Source organism: Cucumis melo, chromosome 7, assembly GCF_025177605.1.
Source record: "Cucumis melo cultivar AY chromosome 7, USDA_Cmelo_AY_1.0, whole genome shotgun sequence".
NCBI lineage: Eukaryota > Viridiplantae > Streptophyta > Magnoliopsida > Cucurbitales > Cucurbitaceae > Cucumis > Cucumis melo.
This window is the reverse complement of record NC_066863.1, coordinates 27,090,183-27,100,729: the sequence shown is the minus strand read 5'-3', so window position 1 is coordinate 27,100,729 and position 10,547 is coordinate 27,090,183. Positions and strand designations below refer to the sequence as shown.

Sequence of the window (10,547 nt, the reverse complement as noted above, 5' to 3'; positions counted from 1 at the left end):
ATTTTTTTTAATTGACAATTCTATCCCTTGTGGTTGTGGACTGTCAAATTGGGTTCACCAGCTAGCAAGAAAACAACATTTTATGATATATATATATATATATATATATATATATATATATATATATATATATATATATATATATAGGCATGAAAAAGTCTAAAGTCTTCAAAGGTTATCTTAGGGGAAAATGTCCAAAATGGCCTAATATTATTTTGGATAAATTTGATCTATAAAGAAAAGAATAGTGACCTTTTTTTTTTCTTTTTTTTTTTTTTCTTTTTTCAATTTACTTAAATAATTATAAAATTAAAAATCGAGAAGAAACTGACATTTGAGGGGGAAAAGTTCAACTTCTCTTTCCTTTAAAAAAATAAAAATAAAATCAAGATTTTGATAATTTGGATTTCTCAAATCCTTTTGATAGCTGTTTATTAATTTTCAAAAAGATTGATTTGATAATTAATAATTGAAATAATGGGTTATGGAAGAGAGAAAGAACCAATAATGTGAACAAATTAGGGTTGAGTGTATTATTATGTTTAGCTTTTTTGAGTTAAAATTGGTTAACATTCTATATGATTAGGATTGGTTTATGTGTTTTTCCTAAAATTAGTTCATAATGAGACTATTTTGTTTGGTGGCTATAAAGTTGAAGATTAAAAAACTATCTGCCGAACAAAACCAAACAACAACAATAGACATTTAAGACAACATAAGTCTTAGTTTTTTTTGCTTTGAAATTTAACTGAGATTTCAAAATTTGAAATAAATAAAATACCATCAAGAATTTTAATTTTGATAGAAAATTAAATACAATTCTGTCTTTAATAATTTTAGAAAACGACTAAAATTTGCTTTTAGTGACCACAAAATTTGTAAGTTCAATTTTATCAAAATTTTTGAAAGGTAAGTAGGAAAAAAGTTAGATTGTAAATAATGACAAACTTATGTAGATGAATTAATTATAATCTTATCCTAATTATCATCACTCAACCAATCTAAACAATTATTTGAGAAATCCTAAATTTTAAAAAAAGAAACAACGACAAAACTTAAAATAAGGTTTCTTCAAACGTTATATTATCTAAGTTCCAAAGTAATTTATTTCACATTTTTAAAGATATATATAAGATCGAAATATTCAAATGAGTATATATATATATATATATTTATATACTAATTGAGTTTTATTTAGATTAAGGAGTTTAGTGAGGATTGTGTTAGTTAGGTCAAGAAGGGACTAAGTTTGATTTTTCCAAGCCAATAATTGAAGTATATATATTATGATCCAATACAGCTGTGAGTGTTACCTGCTCCACCAAAGTTGAAACAAAAATATATATAGGTTCTTATCAAAATTCCTTTGCTCATTATTATAATTATACTCCCAAGTACTTTTTTTTTTTTTAAAAAAAAAAAGAAGAAAGAAAAAAAAGTACTATTTTGGGTTTTGAGTGTTTAATGCAATTCATCCTTTTTTTTATGTTTTCAAATGGCAAAATTTTGTTTGACTTTTTCTTCTTGCTTCTCATCTCTTCCATGCCTATATTTATATAAAATTTTGTTCATTTTTCTTCAAATTCACATGCAATGTTAGGTTGAATTATTTAGATTGTATTCTACAATGTGAAATATATTAGGTTTTCATATCATTTATATTTAGTTGTTGAGAGTTGGTGGCTATAATAAAAAGTGAAAAAGAAAAAAAAAAATCAATTCGAGTACCAAATTCATATTAAATTTTGTATTTAGTGAGAGTATATGACTATGACATTTAGATTTCAAGGTAACTGTGAGAATAAAAAATAAAATAAGCTTTTTGAGTATATATATATATATATACAGTGATAGATGAAAAACACACTCCTATTTATTTAATTGAATTAAAAGTTGAATTATATCAAGGGAAGAGTACTAATTAATCTGATAGAAAATTTTGGGATAAGGATAGAAACTTTCATGAAGAATATTTGTCCCAACTAAAAGTTAGGTTTAATGAATATAATAAATGTGTAGTTGAGAACAAATTTTTCGTTTAAGGTTAAATTAAAATTAACACTTTTAACTACAAAGTTGTCGATATTTGTGGTTCGAATTTTTCTAACTTCAATATCGTTGTACTAAAATAATTAGCAATAAATCTTAAACATGTAATGATTTATTTTTTATTTATTATTTGTTAGTAAGGTAAGGAAGAAAATTTAAGATGTTAGTGTAATATGACTTATTTAAGATGTTAGAAAATTTACAACCATCAAATGGGATGAGCAAACGTTGTTAAAATTACCGTAATATTTTATTAATTTCTTTAATCTCTTATGATATTAGATTTATTTATTTTTTTCAATTTAAGACATTCTTAAGTTTAGTTACTTTTTGGTAGGTGAAATGTGAGAATTCTTAATGAAATTGAGTTTCTATTAGGCATATCTAGTAGGGGTAAATAAAGAATATACATATATACATAGGTATATGTGTCAGGCTGTCAGTAACTAAAGTAATAAATATCTTGGTATGTAAAGTGTGTGTCTATATATATATATATATATATAAAGGCCAATCCAAATTTTGAATTTGGTTCATAAAGTTTATTGTATTCTATTTTGATACTGAATATGAAAATATTTTCCATTTTTTAACTTAAAAGAAATAAAATAAGTTATTTTCAAAATAATTAGTGCATTTTATGACCATTCAAAATAGATTTTATCAAAAAAAAAATTTAAAATCGCATTATTCAATTAAAGTTTATTAAATTGATATTTGGGTTGTACATAGATAAATGCAACTAATTGAAATAACAATTATCAATTTTTTTTGTTTTATATTTAGTAAAGGTTTAACCTGAATAAAATAGAATACATAGTTTAATTTTACGAAAATATTGAAAGAAATGTTGATGCAATATATGTTTGAAAAAAATTATCAAAACAAAAGATTTTGAAAATAAAATAGAATTAATAGATAAACATTTTGTGATTTTTAAACAAAATTTAACATCTCTTACTCGTTTATGTCTATGTACTAATGATAAAATCTCTGTAGATTTCATTAATAAAATTGTGCTTAAGACAAAAGTAAAAAACAAGTTAGAGATAAAAAGGAATATATTTTAGAGACAAAAATAGATTTAAGATTGAGTAAAGGAAAGAGTAAAAGAATTATTTGAGAAATATAGATATAAATGAGAAAAGAACAATGACATGTTTTTGAGAAAGAAAAAAGAGAGTTTGTTTTTGTTTGTGTTTATTTTTGCTCCTTTAGGAGGACATTGGTATGCCATTTCATGGTAGTTTATTCATGGAAATTTCTATAATTGAAAAATATAATACAATGTTATGATAAAGACAAATAATAATAATTGATATATACACTGTAATATTTGTAAATATTTAGGATAATTTTCTCTAAAACATTTAGTGTATAAATTAAACAAATTCTTGCCACACAATCATTATTAAACTTGAAAAGTACTCAAACTTTATGAATTAGAACATAAATTTTTCATCTTTTAAAAATTAAAAAAGTTCTTATGAAACAAGTTTTCTACCAAAAAAAAAAAAAAAAAAAAACCCCTCATTGTTTGTTTATTTTGAAAAAAGAAAATGAAAACAATTATAGGTAGATATGACTTTGAATTCACTCCATCTCTCCATGCACACATTGATTAACATTTAGACATGAAAGGAAAAGAAAGGAAAGAAAAGAAAAAGAAAAGAAATCAAAAGCTTTATTAAATGATAAATGGATTATATTGCTTGCCAAATTATTGTGCACAAATTATCAATCATGTAGAACTAAATGAATACAATGAGACATTGTTTTCTTTATTTAACATTTCTCAATCCAAGTTTTACTATTGGATTATACGTATAGAAAGAGATAACAAACAATTACCATACCAAGGAGGTCAAATAATTTGCCTCAACAAAGTGACAAATCTAAACGAGTAAAAAAAAAAAATCATCCCACCAATAACATGTATGATATGCATATGATGATCTCATATAAATTATGTGATTGTTAAACGTGACGAAACATAATCTTTATCTCAAATGTGTCTTTCACTTCAATTTTATTGGAAATTAACAATTTCTCATTGTTTTGTTATAAACACATAGTAGTAGTCAAAGTATCCAACTCTACAATCGTAGACATCTACACCTCTACCTTGTAATCTCACGTTTATTACATAAACCGCTGTAAAATTACTATTTTAAAGGTTAATGATTATGTTAGGGACGCCATATCTTTTAATATCTCTGTAACGTTATAATATTGTCCATTTTGCATAAACATCTCATTTAGTCATATCTTTTACTTTTTGTTTCATCCAAAGGTCTCGTACTATCGGAGTCGTTCTTCTTTACAAGCTTACGATCATTTTCCTTATAATTTGGCTATTCCTAATAATCCCAACTCACTGATTGGACAAGGAAACCCTAATGTTAAGCATTGGTTATCATATTCAAGACATGAATTTTGGCGAACTATTCAGTCTCATAATTCCCAATTAAAAAAAGAAAAAACTGAATGTTTTTAATAAGGAAAAAAAAAAGTGGAGTGCGTGGAGAAAATAATAAATGAAATGATCCCCCACATTCCACTCAATCTCTCACACACAAACCTTTTACTTCAGACCTCAACTCCAATTCTGAAGCAACAAAACAAAATCACACCCATATTCTCTTTCCCACAAACTACAACACAACATTTTAGAGACAATGAAATTTCCTCTCCACTAAAACAGACAACTCAGATAGTTAGACCACTAAACATTAAAGCTGACATCCACCTATGTGTCCACTTCACTCAAGTAATTGTGGAAAGTGAGAGATACAGCAAAGAAGAAGAGTCCCAATCTCACAAATTTACTAATTTTGTGAAGAAGAACACAAAAATTTACCCTAAATTAAATGTGGGTGTTCAATAGAAAAATTATTCAATGTGCTACTTGATTCTCTCGAGTACGTACTTGGAAGAATTTTCAACTTTACCTCCTCATACATATCTGTATATCGTTAGGCTAATTTTCGTGACGAGAGAATTAATTAAATGTAAGTTTGTCGAAATGGGCAAGTTCAACTGGAATCAAATACATACTATCAACTTTAGTATTAGAAGTCCGATCTTCTAAATCACGCATATTATCAAAATAAAAATTATAATTTTGAAATTAAAAATTGAAATAAAATTGTCATTGAAAACGATTTAAGGTGATTTGCTATGATCTTATTGAAAATGGGGATTCTACAATTTAACTCAAAGGTACGCACCACAAATGAAATAAATAACCCAAAGTGAACAAAATCACAAATCTTACACAAATGCGTACTTGATGTATTCACAAATAGATATAAATTAAAACAAATAACAAAAAAGGCTTCACAATCAAATCACTAAATAAAATAATTCATCATCTTCTGCAACTTTTCAAGCCCTGCCATGGATGCCAATTGAACCCTTGAAGCCAATTTCCCAGAAGAACTGAATAAATAATAAGAAGTGAAAGATGGCAACAAGAGAAGAAGATGCAATCTGATCCCAACTATGAATGTTTGAAAAATGCTTTGTTTCTGCAAAAGGACCCTTATTATTCAATGGGCTGAATTCACCACCTCTAATCGTTTCGCTAATAAAGAAGCCTTCCTTTATTCCAGTTTTGAAAATAAAACCTGTTGGAATATCAATAAGTGATCATTAGAAACTTTGCTAGATGGGAGAAATGAAAAATGAAAACTAGAGAAACTTTGTTTACTTACAAGATTGGTGTTGAGGATTTTTAGCGCTTAATAGTGGGGAGGAGGTGGTGGAGATGCGTAAATGTAAACTGGAGGAGTTACTTTCTCTGGTGGTGGGGGAGATTTGTAGTAGTATGGGGGAGGAGGAGAAGGTGAAGGAGGGGGAGGAGACTTGTAATAATATGGCGGAGGAGGTGATGGGGATGGCGGTGGTGGGGACTTGTAATAATATGGCGGAGGAGGTGATGGGGATGGCGGTGGTGGGGACTTGTAGTAGTATGGTGGAGGAGGTGATGGGGATGGCGGTGGTGGGGACTTGTAGTAGTATGGTGGAGGAGGTGATGGGGATGGCGGTGGTGGGGACTTGTAGTAGTATGGTGGAGGAGGTGACGGTGAAGGTGGTGGGGGAGATTTGTAGTAGTATGGAGGAGGAGGTGATGGTGATGGTGGTGGAGGAGATTTGTAGTAGTATGGAGGTGGGGGAGATGGGGAAGGTGGTGGTGGAGACTTGTAGTAGTATGGTGGGGGAGGAGAGTATACTGGAGGTGGAGGTGATTTGTAGTAGTATGGTGGAGGAGGAGAGTAGACTGGAGGAGGAGGTGATTTGTAATAGTATGGTGGCGGAGGAGAGTAGACAGGTGGAGGAGGTGACTTGTAGTAGTAGGGTGGGGGAGGAGAGTAGACTGGAGGAGGAGGTGATTTGTAGTAATATGGTGGGGGAGGAGAGTAGACTGGAGGAGGAGGTGACTTGTAGTAGTATGGTGGGGGAGGAGAGTAGACTGGAGGAGGAGGTGACTTGTAGTAGTATGGTGGGGGAGGAGAGTAGACGGGTGGAGGTGGTGATTTGTAGTAGTAGGGTGGGGGAGGAGAGTAGACGGGTGGAGGTGGTGACTTGTAGTAGTACGGTGGGGGAGGAGAGTAAACGGGTGGAGGTGGTGACTTGTAGTAGTACGGTGGAGGAGGAGAGTAAACAGGTGGAGGTGGTGATTTGTAGTAGTATGGTGGTGGTGGAGAGTAAACTGGAGGAGGAGGTGACTTGTAGTAATATGGTGGAGGAGGAGAGTAGACAGGTGGAGGAGGTGACTTGTAGTAGTATGGTGGGGGAGGAGAGTATACTGGAGGTGGTGGTGATTTGTAGTAATATGGTGGAGGTGGAGAGTATACTGGAGGAGGTGGTGACTTGTAGTAGTATGGTGGGGGAGGAGAGTACACTGGAGGTGGTGGTGATTTGTAGTAGTATGGTGGAGGTGGAGAGTATACTGGAGGAGGTGGTGACTTGTAGTAGTATGGTGGGGGAGGAGAGTACACTGGAGGTGGTGGTGATTTGTAGTAGTATGGTGGAGGTGGAGAGTATACTGGAGGAGGTGGTGACTTGTAGTAGTATGGTGGTGGAGGAGAGTACAGAGGAGGAGGAGGTGACTTGTAGTAGTATGGTGGAGGAGGGGAGTATACTGGAGGTGGTGGTGACTTGTAATAGTACACTGGTGAAGGTGGGGGAGGTGACTTGTAGGTAGGTGATGGAGGAGGTGGAGACTTGTAGTAGTAAGTCGGTGAAGGAGGAGGAGGTGATTTGTAGTAGTAAGTTGGGGATGGCGGAGGTGGAGACTTGTAATAGTAAGTCGGTGATGGAGGAGGTGGGGACTTGTAGTAGTAAGTTGGGGATGGGGGAGGTGGCGACTTGTAGTAGTAAACAGGGGTAGGTGGAGGTGGGGACTTGTAGATGTAGGGAGGTGGGTAGTAAGGCTTAGGCTTCATGCACTTCTTGTAAGGCTTCTTTGGAGCATATGCAAAAGGCTTTGCATACAACACAACCTCATACTTAGTCTTAGACTTGACCCTTAGCTTGGCGCCAACTTTGCCCCAGTGGAGGTTGGTTGGGATGTTGCACAATGAACCCTTGGGTGGTGCGTGGAGCTTAGCCTTGCAAGCCTTGCCTCCATATTTAGCATAGTCAAATCCTTTCACTTCGATGCTATACTTACCATTGCTCTTTGTCTTTCCATATGCAACTACCTCTTTCTTTCCTGCCTTGCAACTCACTTCAACAACAGCTCCTACACAAATGAAATAAAAAGAGAATTAGAAATCGAAACAAATGATACACCTCAAGTGCATTAAATTGTTATTCAATAATGTAATGTAACAGACAAACAATTTAAAATACAACAAAAGTTTTTTTCCAACAAGAAAAGGACATCATTTTAGCTTTTTACTGTAGGACACAATTATTCTAATCTACAAACTCTTGCCATTCCTACTTTAATAAACAAACTTGTTTAGATTCCAAAAATTTTAAAATATTATTTGAAATCACTATTATGATCAGTTTTGATGTGTAATAATTGATGCAATGATAGCATCCACATGGACAACGGTGATACCCTTTTATTCTAGTATGGTGGGAGGGTAAATTAGTAAATATAACTTCTTAAAAAGATATATATGTGTGTATATAAAAATACATTATCCAATTAAAGCAGGAAGAAAAGAATCATATGGAAAATGTTGTGTTTTTAGTATTGTAATCAAATTAAGTCATTTTCAATTACGAAAAGTAGTGCATGTACAGAATTATCAACTATTTTTGACTTGGATTTTCAGGTACCCAAATTTAGGAAATCACAATCCTAATCATGAAACTGACATTAAAATTAAAAAGATTGAGAAAAACACTATAAATTAAAAAATGTTAAATTTTGGGTTTGAAAGAAAATAATCAAAATTTGAATTTGATGAATAGTCAAATTTAGAGGGAAAATTTTTATATTGAAAATTACCTTTAAGGTGCTTCTTGCTGTGTGATTTTTCAGGGTAGGCCCAGTCGTAGCATCGGATGCAGTAGACTTTTCCGACCACCTTAAAAACTAGGTGATGGTGGTGCGGCGGGTAGTAGGGTGGAGTGTAAGGCTTTGGAGGTGGAGAGTAGTAAACGGGTGGTGGCGAATATGTTGGCGGTGGTGGAGATTTGTAGTAATAAACTGGTGGGGGTGAGTAAGTTGGTGGTGGTGGAGATTTGTAGTAATAGACCGGTGGGGGTGAGTAAGTTGGCGGTGGTGGAGATTTGTAGTAGTATGGTGGAGGAGGAGAGGGTGATGGTGGAGGTGGGGACTTGTAGTAGTATGGTGGAGGAGGTGATGGAGACGGGGGTGGTGGAGATTTGTAGTAATATGGTGGAGGAGGAGAGTAGACTGGAGGTGGAGGAGACTTGTAGTAATATGGTGGTGGTGGGGATGGAGAAGGTGGTGGAGGAGATTTGTAATAGTATGGTGGAGGAGGAGAGTAGACTGGAGGTGGAGGTGATTTGTAGTAGTATGGTGGTGGCGGGGAAGGAGAAGGTGGTGGTGGGGATTTGTAGTAGTATGGGGGAGGAGGCGATGGTGATGGTGGTGGAGGAGATTTGTAGTAGTATGGTGGAGGTGGAGAAGGTGATGGTGGTGGTGGAGATTTGTAGTAGTATGGTGGAGGAGGGGATGGTGATGGTGGTGGTGGAGATTTGTAGTAGTATGGTGGAGGAGGTGACGGGGATGGTGGTGGTGGAGATTTGTAGTAGTATGGTGGAGGAGGTGACGGGGATGGTGGTGGGGGAGATTTATAGTAGTATGGAGGAGGAGGTGACGGGGATGGTGGTGGGGGAGATTTGTAGTAGTATGGAGGAGGAGGTGACGGGGATGGTGGTGGGGGAGATTTGTAGTAGTATGGAGGAGGAGGTGACGGGGATGGTGGTGGGGGAGATTTGTAGTAGTATGGAGGAGGAGGTGACGGGGATGGTGGTGGTGGTGATTTGTAGTAGTATGGAGGAGGAGGTGACGGGGATGGTGGTGGTGGCGATTTGTAGTAGTATGGTGGAGGAGGTGATGGTGATGGTGGTGGTGGGGATTTGTAGTAGTATGGTGGTGGTGGTGAAGGAGATGGCGGCGGTGGCGATTTGTAATAGTAAGGAGGAGGCGGTGATGGCGATGGTGGAGGAGGAGACTTATAATAGTACGGTGGAGGAGGCGACGGTGATGGTGGTGGTGGAGATTTGTAGTAATAAGGTGGTGGAGGCGATGGAGACGGTGGCGGTGGAGATTTGTACTCATAAACAGGAGGTGGAGGAGACTTATACTCGGGAGCAGAATAAGGAGGAGGAGGAGAAGAGTAAGTCGGGGACGGCGGCGGCGGCGACTTGTACTCATACGGTGGCGGTGGGGGAGAAGCATATACGTAAGCATTTCCGGCAACGAATTCTACATTAGCAGAAAGAAGAAGAATGGCCAATGCCATAGCAAATTGTGGCCAACGACGACCCCAAGAGGGGTGGCCACGGTGGGTCTTCATCGGAAAGTTGAAAACAAAAACTCAAGTTTCTCTCTCAAAACTCCAAATTGTCCTAAAAATTTAAAAGATAAGAGAGAAGGAAGAGAGAGAAACCCTGTTGGTTTCTTCGGTGATTGAGTTAGAATTGCATGAAACTATAATATATTTATAATCACATCAAACCCCCCCTCAATTCCAAGTAATTTCCCACTTCATTTTGATTAATTCTTTAGATTCCTCTTTTAACTTCTCCCAGCTGGCCTTCTTCATTTTTTTAATTATTCAATCCCTTAACTAATTTTCCATCTAAAACTTTACTTAATTAACATTCCAATTTTATTTAATTAACATATTAATTAAAAACCCAGTCCCCCCAGCAACTACCCCCTCGATTAATTATTATTTTTTATAAAAAAAATTCAATCATTTCTTCACTTTATTTCCCTCACTTTTTCTTGTTGCAAAAGAAACAACAGTTCTTTTTTTCAGATCAGATCTAGTAATGTT

The 10,547-nt window shown here is 34.8% G+C and overlaps 1 protein-coding gene across 2 annotated transcripts; it reads right to left on the bottom strand.

Annotated features, from left to right (window-relative positions):
- Nucleotides 1-5,766: 5,766 nt before the first annotated feature.
- LOC103504522 (extensin-2-like) lies at nucleotides 5,767-10,188 on the bottom strand. Of its 2 annotated transcripts, XM_051087302.1 has the most exons (4): nucleotides 8,814-10,188; nucleotides 8,522-8,765; nucleotides 6,962-7,798; nucleotides 5,767-6,865 (listed from the first exon to the last, which is right to left on the bottom strand). In XM_051087302.1, exons 1-4 carry the CDS (start codon nucleotides 10,059-10,061, stop codon nucleotides 5,793-5,795), a joined length of 3,402 nt encoding a protein of 1,133 aa, XP_050943259.1. In that variant the 5' UTR covers nucleotides 10,062-10,188; the 3' UTR covers nucleotides 5,767-5,792. The 2 variants fall into 2 exon arrangements, with proteins under 2 accessions (XP_050943259.1, XP_050943258.1); XM_051087301.1 differs by having other exon boundaries at nucleotides 8,522-10,188.
- Between the last annotated feature and the right edge of the window lie 359 nt (nucleotides 10,189-10,547).